The 22,591-nt window shown below is 53.1% G+C and overlaps 9 protein-coding genes across 9 annotated transcripts; 5 read left to right on the forward strand and 4 right to left on the reverse strand.

The window, feature by feature from the left end:
* Positions 1 to 1,206: 1,206 nt before the first annotated feature.
* Triagg1_9203 (uncharacterized protein) lies at positions 1,207 to 1,832 on the forward strand (the record flags this gene model as incomplete). Its single annotated transcript, XM_062904135.1, has 3 exons — positions 1,207 to 1,339; positions 1,472 to 1,527; positions 1,665 to 1,832. The coding sequence occupies 3 exons, from the start codon at positions 1,207 to 1,209 to the stop codon at positions 1,830 to 1,832; spliced, it is 357 nt and encodes a 118-aa protein (XP_062751812.1).
* A 977-nt stretch (positions 1,833 to 2,809) lies between these two features.
* On the reverse strand, positions 2,810 to 3,124 carry Triagg1_9204 (uncharacterized protein; the record flags this gene model as incomplete). Its single annotated transcript, XM_062904136.1, has 2 exons — positions 2,810 to 2,922; positions 2,980 to 3,124. The coding sequence occupies 2 exons, from the start codon at positions 3,122 to 3,124 to the stop codon at positions 2,810 to 2,812; spliced, it is 258 nt and encodes an 85-aa protein (XP_062751813.1).
* Positions 3,125 to 6,483: 3,359 nt separating this feature from the next.
* Positions 6,484 to 7,360, forward strand: Triagg1_9205 (uncharacterized protein; the record flags this gene model as incomplete). The annotated part of the gene is made up of 5 exons (XM_062904137.1): positions 6,484 to 6,664; positions 6,783 to 6,840; positions 6,928 to 6,969; positions 7,043 to 7,116; positions 7,203 to 7,360. 5 exons carry the CDS (start codon positions 6,484 to 6,486, stop codon positions 7,358 to 7,360), a joined length of 513 nt encoding a protein of 170 aa, XP_062751814.1.
* A 362-nt stretch (positions 7,361 to 7,722) lies between these two features.
* Triagg1_9206 (uncharacterized protein) lies at positions 7,723 to 9,691 on the reverse strand (the record flags this gene model as incomplete). The annotated part of the gene is made up of 2 exons (XM_062904138.1): positions 7,723 to 9,480; positions 9,533 to 9,691. The coding sequence occupies 2 exons, from the start codon at positions 9,689 to 9,691 to the stop codon at positions 7,723 to 7,725; spliced, it is 1,917 nt and encodes a 638-aa protein (XP_062751815.1).
* A 574-nt stretch (positions 9,692 to 10,265) lies between these two features.
* Triagg1_9207 (uncharacterized protein) lies at positions 10,266 to 11,672 on the forward strand (the record flags this gene model as incomplete). Its single annotated transcript, XM_062904140.1, has 3 exons — positions 10,266 to 10,303; positions 10,363 to 10,529; positions 10,609 to 11,672. The coding sequence occupies 3 exons, from the start codon at positions 10,266 to 10,268 to the stop codon at positions 11,670 to 11,672; spliced, it is 1,269 nt and encodes a 422-aa protein (XP_062751816.1).
* A 537-nt stretch (positions 11,673 to 12,209) lies between these two features.
* Positions 12,210 to 14,721, forward strand: Triagg1_9208 (uncharacterized protein; the record flags this gene model as incomplete). The annotated part of the gene is made up of 5 exons (XM_062904141.1): positions 12,210 to 12,376; positions 12,433 to 12,502; positions 12,755 to 13,112; positions 13,362 to 13,399; positions 13,471 to 14,721. 5 exons carry the CDS (start codon positions 12,210 to 12,212, stop codon positions 14,719 to 14,721), a joined length of 1,884 nt encoding a protein of 627 aa, XP_062751817.1.
* A 2,632-nt stretch (positions 14,722 to 17,353) lies between these two features.
* Positions 17,354 to 18,237, forward strand: Triagg1_9209 (CAZyme family AA6; the record flags this gene model as incomplete). The annotated part of the gene is made up of 3 exons (XM_062904142.1): positions 17,354 to 17,380; positions 17,587 to 17,832; positions 17,905 to 18,237. 3 exons carry the CDS (start codon positions 17,354 to 17,356, stop codon positions 18,235 to 18,237), a joined length of 606 nt encoding a protein of 201 aa, XP_062751818.1.
* Positions 18,238 to 18,556: 319 nt separating this feature from the next.
* Positions 18,557 to 19,510, reverse strand: Triagg1_9210 (uncharacterized protein; the record flags this gene model as incomplete). The annotated part of the gene is made up of 3 exons (XM_062904143.1): positions 18,557 to 19,057; positions 19,122 to 19,299; positions 19,386 to 19,510. 3 exons carry the CDS (start codon positions 19,508 to 19,510, stop codon positions 18,557 to 18,559), a joined length of 804 nt encoding a protein of 267 aa, XP_062751819.1.
* A 723-nt stretch (positions 19,511 to 20,233) lies between these two features.
* Triagg1_9211 (uncharacterized protein) lies at positions 20,234 to 21,367 on the reverse strand (the record flags this gene model as incomplete). Its single annotated transcript, XM_062904144.1, has 3 exons — positions 20,234 to 20,982; positions 21,048 to 21,201; positions 21,299 to 21,367. The coding sequence occupies 3 exons, from the start codon at positions 21,365 to 21,367 to the stop codon at positions 20,234 to 20,236; spliced, it is 972 nt and encodes a 323-aa protein (XP_062751820.1).
* Positions 21,368 to 22,591: the final 1,224 nt, after the last annotated feature.

Raw genomic sequence — 22,591 nt, forward strand, 5'->3', positions numbered from 1 at the left:
GACTCTCCGAAGGCCATCTAGTGTTATCTGCATTCCAAGTTGGCATCTGTATTGTAATAGATGGATACTAGAAAGAAGACTAAAGCAGATAGCGATAGTAATGAGGCACCGCTTTCCGTACAGCATAGCAGCACACTTTGACGATATGCGGACTTTTGGGTCTGCGGTGGAGTGCACAGTCATCCCCACGTACTTGTACGCGCAAACCACCTGCAAAAAAACTCTTGTCGGCGTCCAAGACATCAAGCCACGTCCTGTTCTAGCATTCTTCCACTCAGGCCACTCGCGTGGCCCTCTGCAATTGGCGCCAGCCTTTCTGAGACGCCGCTGTGCTCGCCTAGGGAAAACTGAAACCAAACATCGGCGTAACAGACAGAATTCGAGTGCCCCTTAATTGGAAGCGCATAAGTCCATGCCGCCTCATGCTCTCGTCTCCTCACGCCTCATTCCGGCAGCTAATGCTCCACGACAGACTCACTTGTAGAACTGGAAATGAGCATTGTCTGCCAGCATGTGCCTTGGCGATATTCTACTACTACGAAAAAAGAAGGCCGTCTCCTGTTTTCTGTGTCCTTGCTTGGGCTGCCACGCGACACCACCATTGCCCCCTTGCCCTTCCAGCCCATGACCTTCAAACCACGCACGTATGGCATCTCTGTGTGACCCCATCACCAGCACTCCCGTAATAACGGCAATCCCTGCTCTCGCCTTGAGCAGCTGGGCAATTGAGAGTAGAGTTGCGGGGTAGAGAAAAATAGCGCTCCCGCATGCCCAATTATCCACCATCGCCAGGTCGCTGTTTTAGTCCAAGTTGATGGCCTGAGGGATGCGGTGTGGGTTCGATGCTTCATCGAGGGAATCAGTGTTAAAAACAGCGTTGCATCCCCCTCTTTTCCACTGCAAACGACCTGCTTCTGCTTCTCTCTCTTTCACACTGCATTTTTTCCTTCCATCTGACAATCGTCTGATCTCTCAACTGTCGGAGTTGATTCAGCTCCCGTCAAACCACCAAAAACCCCACCCCCACATATTAGAGGGAGCTCTAGACGCACCTGACGTCATTTGACACGAGCTTCGTTGGGCACTTCAAGGCTCTGATCGAACCGTCTTGCCACTTCTCACCACTTACACCTTTACATACCATCAGTCACCACAAGCACAAGCACAAGCACAAGCACAAGCACAAATCAGCACGAATCCATCACCATGGCAGACACCACAGATCCCCAGGCCCCCGTCGACGAGACGCCCATCTCTTCCGTCAAGACCAACTCTGCCCGCAAGAACTCTCTTTCCAACTACCTCAAGCACCGGCCCGAACGCTCCGAGCTTGTAGAGAGTACGTCCCAATGAAGCCTGATTCTCCGTCTGTCTGTTTATCACGGAAACGAAGGCACATTCAGTCACTTGACGGAGACTACGACGTTTGCCGTACGCCTTGCTTGATTCGCCTCGCTAACTGATGTTGCAGAGAACATTCTCCCAGACTCTACAGCCGCACCCGGTCTCATCGCTCAGCAAAAAGAGGTAAGAAACTTCCAATAACTCACCATCAATTCCCATTTTTGAATCTTCCAAAGCTTGAAACTTGGAATCCACAACCCAGTAACGAGGTCAAAAACAAAAGACGGGGCTAGAAATGCTAACCGCCCATCAATCGACAGCTTCAAAAACACATGCTCGGAGACAAGCTCAATGACAAGATTTCGCATCGCCCTACCCCCGATGCCCTCCTCAAGGACGGCGTTCTACACGAGGACCCTCGCTCCCCAGAGGAGAAGTACGCCGAGGCCATCGAGGAGGAGTACGCCAAGCGGGAGGGCGGCGCTTAAGCAGCATTAAAGCTATATACCTAGCGAACACGTGCTGGGAACTCGTGCCGGGGAATGCAACTTGTTTTTACACACAAACATGCAGAATACCCGATTCGGAGAAACCGGCCCAGGAGGAGATGGGATTTTGTTTGGAAGCTTGGAATTGTTATGTGTGTTTTACCTAGGAGCTCGCGTGATGTCCGGCAAGGACTTGAAACAAAGCAAAGGGGCTGCCATTTTGAGACTTTGAGAGTTTGCCCACAGCCCATCTCAATCTCGAGTTTAATGCAATGCCTAAAAATACAAAATATTGACAAGTCGAGTAAATCATAACATCTTACAATTTTGCTGCCTATTTTCTCGCTCCCGTGTGTCCCGTATGAAAGCGACGCTATGGCGCGCAAGGTAGCAGTTGGTTGGGGCTACATCGGGCTACCAAAAATAGATCTGGTCGCCCAAGAGGACGAAATAAGGGCTCCCTCCCGGGCGATCTTGGTACCTGCGTTAGTGAGTTGATAAGCTGTGAGACAAGCCGCGGAGCTTTTTTTCCAAGACAAGGAAAAAAAGAGAGCTGACGACGTTTGTCGGAAAATGTCTCAGAAATATGCATGAATAGCTTGTTTCGTTTCATAAATAGAATAAAATAAAGAAACAACATTAAGAATATCAACTGCATTTCGTATCAATGACGCCACACATCCTTCGCTTAGCTATAATCCGTCGGTTCCCAAGCGATAAGTCATATCCATGCCAATGTCCGTACACGTATCCATGCAATTCCCGTGCCCATGTCCTGTTGCCAGTACCCTAGAGTTGTAAAAAACAGAATAAAAATAGTAGTCCAAAAATAACGCCAACAGCGCCGTGCGGTTCTATGAGTAGGTGTGTAGAGCCAAGCTAACCCTCAGCTGGCTCCTCAGAAGCGGGTTGTGTCCCAGTATGTGGTTGTGAAGTTGTGAAGTTGTGCAATTGCGAGCTGTCTGATGGATGTCGCATCACTGGTAGCCACCACGGTAGCGAGGAGAAGGAGAGTCCGTCTCGTAGTCCCGCCTGTGGTGGTTGACGACGACAGAGCCAGCGGTTCGGACTACTTGAGCAGAACGGCGTTCTATGGGGCTTGTTAGCATGCTGGGGCGAGTGGAAGGTGTTGGGTGTAATGGCATACCGGCATCATACTCGCGGGCATCGGAGACAGAGCGGGAGTTGGACGCCGCATAATGGGCAGACGAGCTGGAAGAGCGGCTGGAAGAGCTGGCGGTAGAGGGGCCAGAGCTGGTCTGGTGGACGTAGACGCTGGGTCGGCTGGACATTGTCACAGTTGTTGGTTTGTTTGATTGATTGTTGGTTGGTTGGTTGTTGTTGATGGTTGATGAAGAGGTGGAACTCTAAGAATTTGGTATAATAATGACAGTCAAGAGAGGATAGAGAAGAGTAGCAGCGGTAGCAGTAGTTGATATATAGTTGTTGGCAGGTAAAGCTTTGTTTGATTCGTATCTATCTTAACAAGGATGGTGAGGAAAGGGAAGATGCATCCTCAGGACGACGGGCCACGGCCATTATGTAGTTTTCCGGGAGACAGCACTGCCGTCACGACAAGTATACTTGACAGACTGACAGCACGCTCACTCGAGACGATACCTAGGCAGATAGGGCGAAGGAGGGCGTGGAGGCAGCAGCAACAACAACGGGTACTAGCTCTGACACAGAAGCAGCACGTCGTGACTCAGGCCCTCGACAACGGAAACACACACGCCTCGCAAAAGGCGATCTACCGAGGCCCTCCCCAAAACAGGGAGCCAGGACAGGGGCCGCCAATCGGCCATGATTGGCCTTGGCCCTTCGGGATAAAAAAAAAAAAAAGCAAATCGTCAGAACCCAAAAAAGCTCAAGGACTACCTAGTAGGCGTGGCGAAAAAAACGGGCTTTGAACGGGCCTCATGATTGAGAGAGAGAGAGAGGAGGGCAGGGGGGTGTCTTGTTTCCGTTAGGCAGGGCGAAGGGGGAGGGACGGACTGGAACGAGGGACGAAGTTGGGGCTTGGAGTTTCGGCACTTTGAGCATGGCCACAACAGTGAAGCGGCGACGGCCGGGGGACAGCAGCGGCAGTGAGAGAAAGAGAGAGAGCCCTAGATTTCTGCCTTCGAGTCACAGTCATGGCGGCTGCGCGGCGACGGTGAATGTTTTTGGTAAGACGTGCAACATGGGAAAAAAAAGATGGGATGGGATGGGATGGCACAGCCGCTACCAATTCCGCGGGTACCTGGCGAGCAAGTCAGTTCCAAAGTACAGTTGTGCATAACGACGCCACAGGGGTCCGTCACAGAGCCCGTGTTAACGGACAGGTACCAAATGTCCTGCTTCGGCTGCGTTCGCCCTCTGGCACAGGTACCTGCCCGGCCAGCGACGGGTACTCGTAGAAACAACTTGGAACCAAGTGACCCACGAGCCACGCTGCCCAGCGCCTCGCCCGTGCCGTCCAGACTCTGCTAGGCCCTGCTGGACCTGCTAGGCAGACAGGCGCAAAAGCAGGCATCAGCGGTTCCCTGATGAGTCGTCGATGGAAAAAGTCGAAGAAAGGGATTCGCAAAGTTGAGGGTGGAAATTGGGTATGGCCTATTCGCTTTTTTTTTTCTCTTCTTTCTTTTTTTTTCTACATACCCCTCACGCTCCTCTCTACTACTAGTGGGTGGCTGGGAAATTCTTCACAGCAGACAGGCCTGCGGGAGCCGCATCTGCGAGGGAGACGGGCTTGTATGCGTATGCATTCGTGCATTCGCGGGTGCCACAAGGCCAGCCAGGAATTAGACTACCTACCTGCACCGCATGTCACGCGTCTGATGTCGCTCGCTCGCAGGGCCGAATGCGAAGAATCAATCGCTGTACGACATGAAGCCGAGCGCTAACTGGGCTCGACTTTTTTTTTTCTCTCTGGTGAGTTGTCCCGCGGCTTGTCGTGGGTGAACAAGCCACGATGGGAGCAGGCTGTGTTGTTACTCTTCTTCGGTGACGACATGAACAAGCCCCGTCGATGCCATGGAAACTGTAACAAGGCCATACGTATTGGATCAATAGGTTCAAGCTGCTCCGTGCTCGTACAATCATCTCGTTAGCACTAGTACTCGTAGACAAGACGCCAACCGGCGACTTTGACGATGCTGCTTCGCGGAAGTGATGCCGGGCATGGCCCTCCCACCGGCTTCGTCCGCGATACGTTGGATTCGCAACCAGAAGATGGGCCTTTCATTTCCACACTCCATCCTTCTTCAGACCATTCCGTGCAACCACATTCTTTTTTCGCTCTTCTCACCGTTTCTGCCCAACTACACCCCCTTCCGCAGAGCGTCGTCGCCCACGCAAGACCCGTGGTTACAGGGCGTGGGATCATTTGGGTCAGCACGGACGGGGCTAGCGTCTCGCCTCCGGGGAAGCGACCTCACGATGCAAGGCACGTCTATTGGAACCGGAACCTTGATCGACAAGCCCACGTATAGAATTGAGAAATGCCACAAACGGGCCTCTCTTTGGGCATGGCGCGGCCTCTCTCAAGTTCCCAAAAAAAAAAAGTCATGTGGGCTCTTTCTTGCAATCAGCCTCCCTAGTAGCCTTGCATAGTTGTGGCTCCTGAATTGGGGGTTGTTGTTTTTCAGGGCTCAACTACGTCATACCTTGAGGAATTGGCTGGTGATGGGATTGAGTTTTTTCGGGCTCAGCTGTCAAAGAATGAAAATTTCAGTGCCTCGAATTGACACGGCCCGAAGACGCCTCATCTACGTCACATCATCCTTCATCGTTGTTTACTTCGCTAGACGGCGATTGCATTCGCTTTCCCCTGTCCCAGCTGGGGGCCTCCTGAATACCATCATCGCAAACGCCTTGTACGATTCTTCATCGTCTTTGCTTCCCAACCCACATGACCTCGATACAGGGTCCAGCACGGCCATGACGTACTACCAAGCACACGGAAAAGCTTCTTTTTTTTCTTCTCCCCCATGCATGTATATGCGCTCAATAATTTCTGCTGCATCCCTCCCCGGATGCACAAACCCGGCCAATCATCATCAGCCTTGGATTCTCGTAGTTGTGGTTTGTTTTAGGCTGCACTTGATCACGCGAGAGAAACAACGCCGCTGGGTTGCCCCTTGGTGACGACATTTCAGAATCCGCCGACGAATACGATATGCCATTGCGCAGAATCCCATGTAGAAGGGCTTTTTAGATTTCATCATAATCGGGCCATACGCAGAAACGCCCTTGTAAGGCACATGAAGCAACTAACGGACAGGCCCATTGAAGCCAATCCCCGGGGAATTGAGAATTGGCGGGGCCCAGACTGGCAGCATCGATGTCATTGGCCAATGGTCTCCGCCATCTCAACGGCTCAAGTAGATTGAATTTCATCCACAGCGCTCGAATCGGGAAGCTCAGTGGAGTTTGGATAGCTGGCCACTTTGGAAAAAAAGCCCCTCAGCTGGGCCGCGCATTGGCATCTGCATCTTGTACGTCCAAAGTCCATCAGCATCGCCTTTTCTTCTCTCTCTCTTCTCTTCTCCTTCATTCTCTTCCCATTCTCCCCCTTTGTCGACGTAACCCACACGCTTCGGTTTCGCCTCATTTTCTTCTTCCTTCCCCCCCGTCCGCGCACCATTCTTTCAACCCACACTTCGCCACCATGAAGGCAGCCCTGATCCTCTCCGCCCTGGCCTCTTGCGCCATTGGCGTTGTCGCCGCCGAGGACCTCAAGATCGAAGTCACCCACGCCGTCGAGTGCGAGCGCAAGTCCCAAAAGGGCGACACACTGTCCATGCACTACAAGGGCACTCTGGCTGCTGACGGCAAGAAGTTTGATGCCAGTACGCTGTTCCCTTCCCCGTCTCTGCCCACCCCCGTCTGCCTTCGGGGAGGGTCTTGGATGACGATCTCTGTTTGTTTCGAGTTGTTCGTCCGTGGCTGACACTGTTTCTTTCGCAGGCTACGACCGCAACCAGCCCTTCACCTTCAAGCTGGGTGCTGGCCAGGTGATCAAGGGGTTCGTTTCTACACTCCCCCCCTTCTCCCTCCCCCACGTCGTTGGGTTTTTATTGCGACTGGAAGCTAATAGGTTTTGCCACTCCAGATGGGATCAGGGTCTCCTTGACATGTGCATTGGAGAGAAGAGGTACGGACAACGCTGCGTCACTGCCCCCCTAACTGCTTGAATTGCATTGGTTAACATTACATCACTCTTCCAGAACCCTCACGATCCCCCCCGAGCTGGGCTACGGCAACCGCAACATGGGCCCTATTCCGGCTGGCTCGACTCTGGGTACGTCTCTTTCTGCCCTCTCTTTTTGCTTCGACTTCAAAACCCCCACGCCGTATCGAATATCAGGCCACTAATTGATGTCATAGTCTTCGAGACCGAGCTGCTGGAGATCAAGGGTGTCAAAGCCCCCGAGCCCCCTGTGGTCGAGAAAGTGGCCGAGAAGGTTGCCAGCGTTGCCTCCGAGGCTGTCGATGCTGCCAAGACGGTCATCGCCGACACTGATGAGGGCCACGGGGAGCTGTAAACGAGAACATGATTTGTAAATATTTTCCTTTTGATCGCATAGCGGATCCCCAAAGTAAATGAAACGTTCCGTCAAATACTAGAGCTCGACTCTATCCAGATGTGATCGTCCTCCAGTTGTCAATATTCGTTAGACACTCTCTCCATTCACCTTCCATACGTCATATCACTTCCCCATCAGTAGCAACGCCCATGCGCAGAAACTACAAGCATCAGTCGATGTTCGCAGATCAGTGGATGTAGGGCCCTGGGATAAGGCGACGCGAAGGCATCGTTACATCCAAAAGGCCATTTCCAGAAAGTCCCAACAGAATTCTACAAGGTAGACATCGTCATTCATAACATCACACATCATGTGCTCATTCAGAAAAAAGAAAGCTTCTTCTGCTTGGGATCTGTAGTAGGCGGACGGCCCCGCTTCTTCTCCGTCAGCTTGGGCCGTTTGTTCACGTCAGGCGGAACAGGCTTCGTTTCTTTGGGGTCATCAGCCTGAACCGCGTCCCGAATCGTCTGTCGAGACAAACACAAGTCGATGTGCTCGTTGAACTGTCGTTCGTTTGCCGCCTGTGGGCGGAGGCATATCGGACACTCCCACCAGTCCTCCTCCGGCTGAGCCCCGCGCTCAGGAGGTGGATTGGGCACAATCTCCTTCCCATGCCTTCGGTCCTGCAGCATCTCATCTTCTTCACCTTCGTGTTCGTGAGATGCATTGTCCAGGTTGTCGTCTAAATCTTCCAGTAAATCGTCGTCGTCTGTGCCCAACTTCTCCCACTCATCTTCCTTTTCCAATGGCTCACTCGCTTTCCTCTTGACCATCCCAGCATCACTCGATTCTCCGGTATCCTGTCGGCGAGGCTTGAAACCAAAGAACGCCATAGTATCAGGCTTCTTGGTGCTGACTAGATGTGTGCACCGCAACCCCATGAGCCGCAGCTTCATGCCTGGCATTTCTTGCTCCAGTTTCGCAAGCATGGGTAATGAATAGTTGTACAAGTCGTCGGCAAGCTGTATCGATTTCGGCAGGACGACTTGTCGAGTATAAACTTCAAAGGTATGAAGCTTTATCTTGATGCAGAGTGTACGGCCTTTACACTCATTCTTTTTCAGATCCTTCTCCAGAGCCTCAGCCGTTGAGCGAAGTTTGTCTCTCAGCTTTGCAGGGTCCGACAAGTCGTGAAACGTACTCTCCGTTCCGACGCTTTTGCGCCCATACTCTTCCGCGGGTTGGATCTTTGTGCGGCCAAGTCCCAGATAGCAGCGGAGGAGAAACACATAATACTTGTCTCCAAATAGCCGGTTCAGATACTGCCGCTGCTCATACAGATCGCCGCATGTCTTGACTCCAATCTCCAAGAGTTCGCGCTCAAGGACTCGGCCGATTCCGTTGACTTTTCTCGTTGGCAAGTCCCGCATAAACGCCATGATAGCGCTTCTCTCGCTAGGAAGGACATACTGTCCATTCGGCTTGTTCATGTTTGAGCAAATCTTGGCCAGCCTAGCATTTGCAGCAATTCCTGCCGACACTGTAATGCTCGTCTTCTCGTGGACTTCCTTTCGCATTTGTTCCACTACTGCTGCTGGATCCATATGATGCTCATCGCAGTATTCCGTAATGTTGAGGTATGCCTCGTCAATGCTGGCACTTTCGAAACGCGGATCGTAGTTTGCCAGCACCTTCCTCACTTCTTGGGCCTTTGCGCCGTACTTGTGAAAGTTTGGCTTGATCAGGATGAGCTGTGGGCAAAGTTTCTTGGCAACAAAACCAGCCATGCCCGATCGACAGCCAAACTGGCGCGCGACGTAGTTGCACGTGGTGAGAACGCCCCCGCCAACTGCAAAGGGGACATCTTTGAGGTCGGGTCGTTCGAGTAGCTCCACGGCCGCAAAAAAGGCATCGCAGTCAAGATGCACAATGTGCTGTGTCAGGTCCCTGGACAGCTCGAGCTCTGCGAGGAGACGGTCGGCATTTCGCAGGTCGCGCGTCAGGTCTTGCTGTTCCAGTTTTTTCTTCCTAGACAGAATCTGCTCAATCTTTTTCGTAAGGATCTTGTCTCGTTCCTCTTCACGGGTGAAGAATTTAGATCCCTTGGACGCATTGTAAATAATCTCCGAAACCTGAATCTGCTCGTTAACAAATACGGCTCCGATCTGAGACAAGATTCTGGTCGGAAACCTTGCTTTGGTCGACTTTGTCTTGGCCGGCCTTGGTCAGCGAAGGCCCGAGCAGGTGATATTTGAGAGTTTTGAGGGCATCGTCCTGGTGTTCCTCTTGCTGCTCCGGCTGCTTTTCTTCAGGATGCGCTGAATCCTCCGTAGATTCCGCAGACGTCATATCGATGGGGCCATCAAGTCGCAGTCCCAGGTATCATGTAATGGACAGCATAGAGGGATTATGAGTATCATGCTGACATTCCCAGCCTGGTAAATATAGCATTTGCGCACGAGCGGAATTCCGACAGGGTGGAGGAGGCGCGTTGCCTAACGTGAAGAGCGGGAAATACGATACCGACACGGTATCACGTGGGAAGCCTGGAGCATCTTCAGCGCTTTTAGGCATAACTCGACCGTCTGTGCTAGCAGCTTTCAGAGGGGTTTAGTGTCGAGAGCTTTGTGACAAAACTCCCTGCCATCGCTCGCCATTGGCCACAGGCTGTGCTCACACCCCTCACTGTGAAGACGTATAAGCGCCGAGACGCCATTATCTCATAGGCCCAAATGGCTGAAGCGATTGCATGATTCGCTTTGAGGAATAAGGGTCGTCGAGTGGCGCTCAAGGCGTATAAAGAGCAACTTGCATACGGCAGAGACCTCAAGGAGGCCCGGAGTTTTAATTCTCACCCGTTTCGTTTCAAGCTGTCCGGTGACGTCTGGAGTTTATCGCCGTCAGACGCCGACAGACATTGAAGATGGCAGCTCGGCCAGGTGAGGAGAACGTAGCTACGCTGTGAGTGGATGACGGTCGCAATCCATCAAATGCGCTGATGCTGATGCCGAGACTTGCAGCTTTGGAGATGTACACTACTATTATTCTCCGACAAATGTGAAGCCTCGCCATCACCGATTCGACAAGGGATCATATGTCTATCTGTTTGAGAATGCCGGCGAGAGGAGATGCCGCATTGAAATCGCCAACAATCCGGGAACAGACGACCAAGACGCATTCTATGGATGTAAGAATAGACCAGCCGCAGCCTCGTTGTCCGTGTCCGTGGAGTAGAGTCTAACGACGTTGATTTCTTCTTCGCATAGTCCTCGATCAGGCGCATGTCCGGTACTCGTACAAGCAGCACTGCGCCGTCTCGCTGACCGTCGCCGACTCGGTCGATCAGAGCGAGTGGCATCTCCCCACCTATGACCCGCGCAATGAGAACAAGTATCACTACAAGCTGCACTCACTTGACGTCTACTTCTGGACGCAACAGGATGCGCTGCAGTTCATCAACGGCGTCCGGCGCGTGCTGCCGCCTGCCCAGGTCGAGGTTCTCGATGAGCCAGGCCCACCGCCTCAGCCCGCGGGCATGAGCTCCGTCGTCCAGAAGCTCGAGAGCGCGGCCATTTCGGATCCTCAGTACGGCAACGGCGCAGTCTCATCGCAGTCGGCTTCGCAGAGCTCAATCGGGGGTCCTGGAGATGCCTCGGCCGTTTCGTCAGAAACACCAAGCATCTCCTTGCCGCCGCCGCCGCCGCCGCCGCCTCAGCCAGCGAATTTTGCGCCGATGGCCTACAATCCCGCCGCGCCAGCTGCGCCGGAAGCCATTCGTCATCGCGAGAAGACGCCTCCTCCGGACGAGGATCCTCTCAATCCCTTGGCGGTCGCGGTAGCATATGATTATCGCGGGCAACCCTTTACTCCAGGCATTCCGTCTCAGTTTGGGCCGGGAGTCACCAGCCCAGGGCTTGTACCTCCTCAGTTCGCGGCACCACCCGTCCACCCTGGAATTCATCGAGCCGCGACGATGCCAACGCAGGCTCTGCCCTCTCCCGGGTTGCCCGGCACTTACGGGGCAGGCTTTCCAGCATCGCCAGGCCTTCCTCCACCACCGGCATCACAGCCGCCAGTGGCAAATCAAGGCCTTCCTGGCCCTCCACCAGGCGGGTACCCCAACTACTCATATTCCCAGTCAGGCTACGCGCCGTCTGGGCCATCAGATTATTCAATACATCAGCAGGCATATCGACCAACGGAGGCCGAAGCAGCCCACGGTTACAAGCCGCAGAAACAGGATGGCAAAGGAAAGTTTGAGGAAAACGCGGGCCGGATCGAGAGAGGCGTGACGGGCATGCTGAAGAAGTTTGAGAAGAAGTTTGGATAGAGGCGGGATATGTTTGTTGTGCGACGGGGACATGATGTCGAGTGATTTTCAAATGCGTAGCAGGGATATCCAGGCAGGAGGAGTACCGGGTTTCTACCAAAGAGATGCTTTGTCACATGACGTTCTAATGCGAATACTGTTATCTTTTGCTTGCGCTGTTCATCTTTCATCACTTGACGGGCTTGTTCTCCAGATTTGGGCATGGCTACCTTAGTTGCGACAAAGGGCGTCAGCACTGCTTCTATTTTTGATTTGAGTTAACTATTACAGGGTAGGTGGTGTGTTGGCGGTGAGACTCGATATCCGAGATGAGATGACGATGAGATTTGCCTGAAGCTATCGTCGATGCGTGTGCATGCTGTCGCAATAGTGATGCCGCCGCTGCTAATATTAAATTACAGCACATTGCAGTATCTTTTGCTACAGTGGAGAGGTCATCGGCAGTCTGAAACGCCACGGGTTTTGATGACATGTGCATGTGGGTATCTGCGAGCGGCGATTCAGTCCTTGGAGCGACAATCCCTCATCATCATCATCATGAGTGACAAGCAAGCTGCAATCACTCTTACGCATGGGATCCTTCGCCTTGGTCTTTGTTTCTCCACCCAGACCCCGACTGTCCATCCGATCTCGAAGCTCGTGCCACCCGTCCGATATCACATCTTACATCTCGAGATGTCGACCCGAACGCAACCACAGAACGTGTATGACAGACCGCACTAGCAAAGCAAATACCACTACGGTACAACACAAATCCAAGCCCTGATACATATGCAGCCATTAATAGCAAAGCGGCGGCCCGTCCAGCGGGTAACTGGCAGCCCAAAAAGGTTCGTCTGCGGGCGGAGGATAGTGTCAGCCCAGTTGATTCCACACGGCCAATTGCCAATGGCCATGGCAAGCATCCAGAACTTGATGATCCAATGCATTAGTCTAGCCTTTGCCATTACGAGGACGTTGGTTTGCTCGCCAGCCCTAAAAAGCGTGGCTGGACAACCGGGGGGTCGCTATGTTGGCTGTGTCAGTGGCTTAGCCTGGCTCCTCGTAAAGCGTCATGAATGGGGCTGACATGCACGCTTTAGCGTATCGCCGGGCGCCTCTCAGGGCCCTCGGGGGCTCGAGTTAGCACGCTCGCCCACTGGACTGGAATCAGGCCAGCGCTGCATGCATCTCCTCCGTGTTTCCCGCCAACGATTTCCTCGTCCTTCTTGAATCCCTTCATCCTCCTCCTGCAAGCATTGTTTTCCATCCTCTTGTGCTCCGTCCCCTTGATCGTATATCGTGCGATTGCTTCCGCCAGCTCCCCGCTCCGGGTGCCACCGCGAAACACAGTCGACACTCCCCCGGCCCACCTCGCTAACGGGCTGAGCTCGTACAGCACCCTCCATTATCTGCTTGGATCCTTGGTCACTGGAGAGCTGGAGGCCATTGGCGCTGACTGTACACGCCGCTCCTCCGGACCATAGACCCAATGCGGACGGCAGACTCGTGAATGGACTCTTGACGCAAACTTGACTCTGTCACAAACAACATCCGTCGATTGTCTCCTTTTCCCTTGCATACCATCGGACTCTCGTCCTCCTACATGCCTCTCGCGGCCGGCGAGGATGTATCTACACAGTCGGACGGCGCAACGTGCTGATGCTAGCGCACAGCTGTCGCAATCTGCTCGCCACCTTCATACACTAGTGCGGCGGGATGGGATGGGCAAGAGCATCATTGGAATTGTATGTCTACGGTTGGAGAGATGAGGAACGCATGAGTTTCTGGATCGCTGACCCCAAGGCGCTGTTCATAGATCATCATAGCCGCTGTTATTGGAGTCGCCGCTCTCGCACTCCTCGTACTATGCATCAGGAGAAGAAGAAAGTTGGGTAAAAAGGCGAAATACGAGCGAGCCCATGGCGACGACACCACCGAAGTAGCGTCCACCTCCCGTACAGCCAACTCGGGGACGGCACCAAGAAGTGGTCGATCCGGCCAGCCTCCGTCTGCTTCGGCAAATCGCAACAATGCCGCCGCTGGCAACGTGGATCGCAACACTTCGGTTCGCTCGGTCATGACCCTACCGGCTTACCGCCAGATGGCTTCGACCAACGAGCAGGTCCTAGGGCGAGAAGGCGAGAGAGATGGCATCGATGTCATTGTCGACTTGCCCACCGAAGAGGAAGTGGAAGCGCTGCGCGACGAAGAGATGGAGAGCATGTATCAGATTCGGCTTGCGAGACGGCAGATGATTGAAGAGCAGCAGCAGAGAAGGGTGGAGCGACAAGAAGCCCGACGACGAGGCGACACTGCGGCCTTGGCAGACATCCGGGTTCGCACCCGGGCTGCGAATAACAGCACCGCCATCGACGAGCTTCGGCGGGAAATGGAGCGTGCAAAGGAAAACAGGAATCTTTCCGTGTCGAGCGTATCTTATGCGGACGTTGGACTGGCTCGCCACGACGGCACACGAGTCCGTGCCAACAGCAGTGAGAGCGAGCGCGTTGGCCTGCTCTCAGACTCTGCAAGCATCGGTATGACTGATGTGCGATCTCAGGCGCACGGCCGTGGAATGAGCGTGGGCTCCGTCATCAGCATGGACAGCAACTTCCCCTCGCCCGCACTGACCCGGTCGGGAGACTCGCATACCAACACCCCGGGCCAGGCCCAGAGCGAAGCCAGAGCAGGGTCGAGCCCCGAGCTTGTGGAGGCGGACTTGGGCGAGGAAGCAATGCCGCCTCCAGGCTACGAAGATGTTTCTCTGGACGACGACGACTTCCAGGATCGACCACTGTCGCATATACACGAGCCGCCGCCAGATTACCCAGGGCACCGTCGAACGGATTCTCGGCGAAGCCAGAGGAGCCAGAGGAGCCCGCCGTCACCATCTCTTGTGTCGGCTTCGAGCGAAGACAATTCAGCAGACGCCCAGCGGCTGTCCACTCGCGGTGTTGGTGGCGTCCCTCAACTGCCGAGTCTGCGAATCAGCGAGCTCCCATCGATTGCGGTCGAGCCTCCAAGCGCACAGCCGCCGTCGGAACACGAGGCTGAGCAAAGACAGTAAATATCCACCTCCACCACGATGAATATGGAAACATTTCGTTCCCATATTCTCTTTTCCTCTTTCTCTTTGTCGACGGGAATGAAGCTATGATTTTATGGACGACTTTTTTTTTTCTTTCTCATTTCTAATGCTTGGACTTTTTGATTGGATTGCAAACGGATGCGAAGCGGGCGTCATACTGTCCATACTGAGTCCCTCTTCGGAGACGGATGTTTGGGTTTCTCTCTCTTTCTGTGTTTTCATGGGCGGTGTTTTGGCGAGGAAGGGGGGGTGCTTTTGCATAGAAAATACGGATGAATCGAGAGTGTGGATTTTATGTGAATAGTACAGCAGCATAGGAAGTCTCACCATTTATAGCCTATATTACTTACAGTTTGCCTACCTTTTGATTTCCACCTATGAGCAGCCGCGATTTGGGGTTATGCATAGTTTGGAATCCTACAATTTAGTTTGAAGAAGAGGCGCAATTGTCATTTGTGATGACAAGCGGACCGCAGAAACAAGGCGCGTTCATTCTACGAAGTAATACAGCCCGGATGTTCTCAAGTTGAGACGCGCTTAACTTGACACGCGGTTGAGGAGCAGAACACACGACATGTCCATGATAACCAAACTGTCCGCCATTATCTGATGGAATTGAAGGAAATTTTTGTCTCTCTTCGATTCGCTCGTCGTAAATGCATCGTTCTGCAGCTCTGCGGACCGTGGACTTTATTGGCTTTCGGCACATGGATGGCTTGGAGTCCCCCCCGCAGGGCTGGGATGGAATCCTCTTTTTTTTTTCCCATCTTCTTCTTTGGACAGCGCTTAGACCGATTTCACGTGCCGAACCATCTCGCCTCTTCTAGCCTTCAGTTGCTGCTCCCCGTATGCGCATTCTAGCTTCGGTTTTTTTTGCGTCGCGTCGGGAAAAGACAAGAGGAGAGGGACAAAGAGAGAGAGAGAGGGGAAGGACGGGATCGGGGGACGGATCGGGACTCGCTCCGTGTCGGAACAGTCATGGACGCGGTTGACGTATGCCAGAGATCTTTTTTTCTTCTTCCTCGTAAGATGGGTAATCAGCAATTGCCAAATACTGAACAGAGGCTCCCATCTTGTTTCGAGCATGACGGCAGCTATTCGCGTTTTATGCTCTCCCATTTATCTTCTGTCGAGCGGACGACTGGAGCGGACCTTGAGCGGACACGCGATTTTTTTTCTTCTTTTAAGCTTTTTGGCGTTGCGACTGTGTTTGCGCTCGGTCTCACTGGCGTGATGCAGGTCAGCAGCACCAAGTGGCGCTTGCTCGCCAGCCGGGCGAACGTAGCCGAAGGGGGGGGGGGGGGGGGATTGTGAGGTTCTCAAGTTTGTTGCCATTTTGCATGAGGTGGTGGTAGCAGGCGGACTAAGAAACTGGCGGTAGAGTTTGGGTTGGTGAAGTGCTGAGAGATGCTGGGAGAATAGAAACTGAGAGAGAGGGGGAGAGAGAAACGGATGACCAACGTTTGTTGTCGTTGTTGCTGTTGATGGAGCGGCATCGATTGGTTCCCCCAGAGCCCCGGTTCAGCGTCTTGTGAAGCTCGATCGATGAAACGATGCATGACTGCTGCTGCTGCTGCTGCTTAGAAATTGACCCTGCAAGCTTAGAGATTCAGTCGCCAAACAAGGGGAACCTCATGGCGTCTTCCGATGGGGAGCTCTTTTGTTGGCGATGGCCCCACCACATCAAAAACTTGCAGTTCGCCGGGATCTCAGCAAAACCTCATTTCGAACTTGATTCCGCCGTCACAAAACGGACAGGGAGTCGGGATCGCGTATCTCGGATTGGCCTTGATTGCAAAGAAAGGAAGAAGGAAATATAAAAACAAAGAAATCATTAATAAACACTGCAAAAAAAAAGTGTCAGAACATCCCACCTTGAAATAATCTCGAGCCGCGCGCGTCCTGAATTATCAAAGCCTCAGCTAAGCTTCTGCCCGACTCCACCGGCAAACCCCTCCAGCCCTTCTAACCCGCCCGCGAATCCACATTGCGGGGTGCGGCTACGCAGTTTGTCAGGCTGAAGTAATGCTGATTGTTGCTCGATTTGCCATGCCGGTGCTTGTCAAGTGCCGCCCTACGACAGAGGACAAAGAGGGCCCGGAACTGTCAATTGGGCAAAACGAGGTACCGATACGCGGATGGCAAAATGCTGGCAAATGCTGACACGATGATGACTTTTGGTTTCTTTTTGCCCAAAGTAGGGGGGCTCCGTGATTACCAATTGCGGCCAACGCATTCCAGCCACGCCCAGGACGGGAGGACAGAGATGAGGCTTCACGTACGGAGTACTACTATCGGTTGACGGCCCCGGTACCTTGCGGTGACATGACCTCATAGCCTGATTTGTACGATAGGTACAGGTCACCAATGCAGCAAGGCGTTCACACCGGCAGCGGTAACCTTTCCACTAACGCCAATTGATCCTTTTGCGTCCCAGGCCCCAGCTGTCCCGGCTTGTTCTTGTGCCTCTCGTCTCAGCTATAAGAACTCAGGGTCCCCCTCTGCAAACTTGACTTGGAAGCCTCATCACAAACAAACAAACAAACAGTCTTCCGAACAAGCATCTTCTTTTCTTCCTTTTTTGAGATACCCCACCTACATAATAATCACAATGGCTCCCAAGATTGCCATCGTCTACGTAAGTTGAAGCTTCTATTTGCAGTTCATCTACTCCTACCTCTTCTACTGCCTGCCCCTCACAGCAATTGGCAACACAAACTTTGGAACAAGTCGTCAATTTGCAACAGCAACGGCACTGCCATCAAACAACTACTCTCAATGCCTCTTACATCTATTCCATACCCATCTCGAATCCATTACTAACATGAACCTCCCCCCATCCAGTACTCCATGTACGGCCACATCCGGCAGCTCGCCGAGGCCGAGAAGAAGGGTGCCGAGGCCGCCGGCGCTCAGGTCGACATCTACCAGATTGCCGAGACCCTCCCCCAGGAGGTCCTCGACAAGATGTACGCTCCCGCCAAGCCCACCGACATCCCCGTCCTTGAGGACCCCAACGTCCTCACCCAGTACGACGGCTTCCTGTTTGGCATTCCCACCCGTTACGGCAACTTCCCCGCCCAGTGGAAGGTATGTTCTCATGAATCCAATCCGTCCTGCTCAGCATAGAGCAGCAACAACTAACAAAGTTTTCAACCATAGGCTTTCTGGGACAAGACCGGTGGCATCTGGGCTTCCGGCGGCTACTGGGGCAAGAAGGCCGGCCTCTTCATCTCCACCGGCACCCCCGGCGGTGGTCAGGAGTCTACCGCCATCTCCGCCATGTCCACCCTGGCTCACCACGGCATCATCTACGTTCCTCTTGGTTACGCCAAGACCTTCCCCGATGTCACCAACCTCGAGGAGGTCCACGGTGGCTCCCCCTGGGGCGCCGGTACCTTTGCCGGCCCCACCGGTGCCCGCCAGCCCTCCGAGCTCGAGCTCCGGATCGCCACCACCCAGGGCCAGGCTTTCGCCGAGTCTCTCTCCAACTGACTACATGGTAGCAAGGAGAAGAAGGCGGCAGTCAAGACTGCTGCCCCGGCCAATGGGACCAATGGATCGACGCCTGCTGCTAATGGTGCCGCACCAAAGCAGGAGCCTATCCAGGAGAGAGAGGATGGCAAGGACAATTTCTGTGGTCTGCCAGTGAAGTGTTCCATCATGTGATGGAAGTCAAAAAATCGTTAAAAAAACATAATTTATATCCCATGCAATTCTTTGCTTTAATATCCAACAAAATACCTAGTACTTAGAGGCAATAGAATTGAAGTACATTATTCTTTCTAATTACGGGCATCATCTGGTGATAATATCACAAGTGCTCCTTCTTTCGTAGCGCACAAATCTCTGCCATACAATCAATGGAAAGTAAGTCGTGGCTAACCTGTTTCACGCTCTTCCCAATCATCAAGTCGTCGATAAGCTGGTATAAATAGTTTATCGTAGTCTCTTTCGACGATCGCTTCCCAGCAGGGTCTCCCCCAAACGATTCCCAGTAACTAGTCTGCAGATCCTCAATCACGTATAGCCCTCCGGGTTTAACGGTTTTCCAGAGGACCTCGAGGGATGCGATTTGCTGATTCATCGTATGACCACCATCGTCGATAATGACGTCGAACAAGCCATCTGCCGTTGCTTCTGCGGAGAACCTTGCAAGAAACACGGCGTCTGCTTGATCGCCGATGAACACATGTGCGTTGGCGGTCTTGTCTTGGTATTTTTCGGCACACTGCCTATCATACTCGATGAAGTAGAGATCGACGAATGGCAGGTATTCGAGCCAAGTGTAGTAGGACGCCCCTGGGCCGTAGTCCTGCAAAAGATCGTTATAAGCCAGCCGAATCGGCATAGCAAAACGGATGGACGTCTGTGCTCACCATGTTGCAGCCGAGTCCGATCTCCAACACCTTTAGCTCTTCATCTCGAATGCCGGATAGGTACTTGTCGTACATGAACTGGTATTTGTGCGTGGTGACTTTGTCGGTGCCGTACTTTCGGGCAATCTGCTCAAAGTTGGGACGTCTGCTGGTGGAGGACTTGTCGCTGGAGCTGCTTCTGCAGCGCTATTAGCTGCATGTTTGGCCAGAGCTTGGTTGACACTCGGTTGGATGGTATTTGATGTTCTAAGAGGCAATACGCACAGATGAGGGACGAGATTCCCTTGTATGGTCTCTGCCGTTGCGCTAACCCACTGGTTGGAGAGGGCATAGAGAAACAAGCAGGCTGCTATGACGAAGGCCAAAGATAAGGTCCGGTTGAGTGACATCGTGACGTTGGTTTGCGGCGATCTTCAAGTGCGAGAGACAAGGGTCAAGACGTCAACGGTTGAACGGATACCCAGTGGCGAGTCTTGGGTTCCATTACATGAAGTTTGAATGGTTTACATTTCTACAAGAGTCAAGAGGTAGGAGGCAAGAGGCGAGAGAATATACTGTTGCAGCTGGCTATTGAGGAGGCAGTTTCGACCCGTCTCTCAGTTTGCCTCTCCCTAACCTGCCTGCTCTGCCTATTGCCTGCCTTCCTCATGGTAAGATCTCCTCCTGCCCTGCAAGATCATAAGCCGTGGCGAGGGAAGAGCAACCAGCACATACCAAGGCAACTTGTTACCTCCTAGGTACTAAGGTAGACCTTAGGTGCCTATAGGTACTCAATGCTCCCAAGTTTGTTAAGCTATGGCCTGCGTCTTCCTTGGAGTTCCCCGAGATAACGTATACGGTCCTATCGCCTGCACACTTGGCAAGTGCGGCCCACGGCTCCTGTCTGCCGAACTCATTTCTCCAACCTCAAAATCACACCATTATAGAACGATAATCTGTACAAGGCAGGTATGTCCCTGACTGTATACGTATTCGTATTAAATAAAACCGCTGCTTGCCTCCTTTTTATGCTCCGCTGCGTAGATTTCTTCATAAACTCTAATCTTACACACAAATAACGGCAATAGCATGGAATCTTTCCTTTGCCGCCCCCGCACACTCTTTTTTCACCTTTATTTCCTGTTCCCCCTTTTTCCGAACAGGTCTGTCTCGGAGCCAAAAAAGGGATTCGGCTGGAACGGCGTGAGGACCTGCGGATCCGATTGCAGCTCGCCGTCATATAACCGCGGCCGCTCGTCTCCAACAGGGGGCGCTACCTTGATTTCTCCGCGATAGATTTCAATCACGGAGACGACGGGTAGGGCGAGGAGAAGCATCGATAGAAGCTGGCCGAAGCTCCAGTCCTTCTCTCCCTCGTCACTTAGCTCTACTGAGGGATGCCCAAACGCCTGGGAGAGCAGAATGATGCGGATCGCCGCTCCAATGGCAACGGCTGCCATGAGGGCCCATCCTACAATCTGCACAATCCTGTAGAACTTTTGCCTCCGACTATGCAAGTACCACGTCGCAAGAACGAAAATGATGAAATTTCCCGCCATTGCCGCAATGGTACCAACATACGACAGCCCGGCATTGGACGGAGATTTTTCTCCGTCAACTTTCCAGACACAGGCCACGGGAAGAGTCGACTTGTCCAGTCCCTTGGCCACAGTCTGGAGGACGAAGACCCCGGAGACGGTCGACAGTGCCAGGTTGACGAACATGAGCAACTGTCTCAACCATCTCAACACCCAGTCGCGGCGATAGTCTCGGACTAGCGCCAAAAGCGTAGCATTGTGCGTTGCCATGGATAGGAGGGAAAGCATCCAGATTAGGAAGAAGTGATACGGTACAAGGGAGTTCATCTTGGCCAAACCAACGCCTGCGAAGCCTTTCATTTAGCGTCGTGCTACCAGGAGATATCCGGGGTTCGTGCGTGCAGCTTACTTTGGATGCCGATCCCTTGCATGATCTGTGAGTCGCTGTATCCATTGAGTAATTTTCGCCGGGTTGTTGACTCTCTGCCTCGGAAGTCTGCGAGAATCACGCCCGCAGATAGGATGATGGCCAGCCCGGCCGTGATCATGAAAGAAAGGAGAATCTGTTGTCAACGGTCAACACGGCTCAGGCAATAGGGGAGCCCCAAGCCTGCTCTCCCCCACGGGATATTTCTTTGTCGCGAGTGCCTGTCAACGTACTCCTTGCCCTGCGACACCCGAATCACTGGGGGTGGACTCGGGTGCGGACGTGCAGTTCAGTGTCCCCATGATGAAAAGATGGTATTATGGACTGGGGCGGTTTTACGAACAGCATCAAATTTCAGAAATGAACCCGCCTGCGCCCGTCTACTTTAAAAAGCAAATTTACCTATGACGCCTTGGCAACGGTGGAGAGCTATTTTTACCGTATGACATCTACGGACAACACCGATGATGATATTGGGCGGCTCGCTTTGAAACGCCCAAAGACCTGTTTGGGCTGCGGGAGCCGCTCATCTTTGACTGGCCCAGGCTGTTTGCCTCTGCCACAGTGGCTCGTGGCTCGGGTTTCTGGGCGACAACGCTGTTACACGGCACGCCAAACAATGCGGAGGGCAGGATTCAGGAATACCAGGGTCTGCTTTCGCTCTACCAATCCCAAAGGGAGAAAGCCTTGGATGATGATCATCACTAGCCACCTTGACCTGGGCCAGAGGTGCGCCGTCCCACTCGCCTTGCTGCCATAGAACCCCGGCAGTTGGCCAGGATGACTCCACCAAGCGCTGGAAAAGAGGCGCGTCTTGCAACCCTGCAGCTCGGGAACCCTGTCTGTCCACCTAGCTTCGCATCCCGTCATATTTGAGTTTGCATGTTTCCTATTTTGAGGCCCGTTTCGGGAGGAGTACTGCTGCAGGGTATCACGAATCCTCGCCAGCGCCGATGCTGAGAAGAGACACCACAGCGAGAATCACATGAGGGGAACCCTCATCCTCTGCCGTGTCAGCCTACCGCCACGAGACCGGCTTGCCTAGTTCCTCTATTCTTTAAATGAATTGTGACCGTCGGGCCCCGGAAATGGAGAGAGAAGGCTACATGCTCTGCTGCTAGCACAAGAGTGGTACTACCTTCATATGCATGTCTATCATTGATGTCGCACCACATTGACCCTTGGTGAAATTGCATGTTGAGATTGCCTCGCTGATACAAGTGCCGTGCTTCGGCAGGCAAGCAAGCTAGGTGTATGTTTTGGTCCTCAAAGGGGAAAACAATTGCAGAAAGAAGTTCATGACCTGTGGCTGTGTCCTCCCTTGCCTTGTTCGGTCACCCCCGTTGTCTTTCTTAACTTCAAACCCCCAGTTATCGGGACAGACGTGCGGCCGACGTCTTGATTGACAAACTCCACTTACTCGCCTCTACGGAGACAATTAACCAATCAGACGAGCCTGCTGAGCAGCTGTAATCACAGGGATAATGACTTGGGTTCCAAAAACAATCATCAAAAATCTCAGGAAA

The sequence above is a fragment of the Trichoderma aggressivum genome, assembly GCF_033847375.1.
Source record: "Trichoderma aggressivum f. europaeum strain CBS 100526 chromosome Unknown scaffold_050, whole genome shotgun sequence".
Classification (NCBI taxonomy): domain Eukaryota; kingdom Fungi; phylum Ascomycota; class Sordariomycetes; order Hypocreales; family Hypocreaceae; genus Trichoderma; species Trichoderma aggressivum.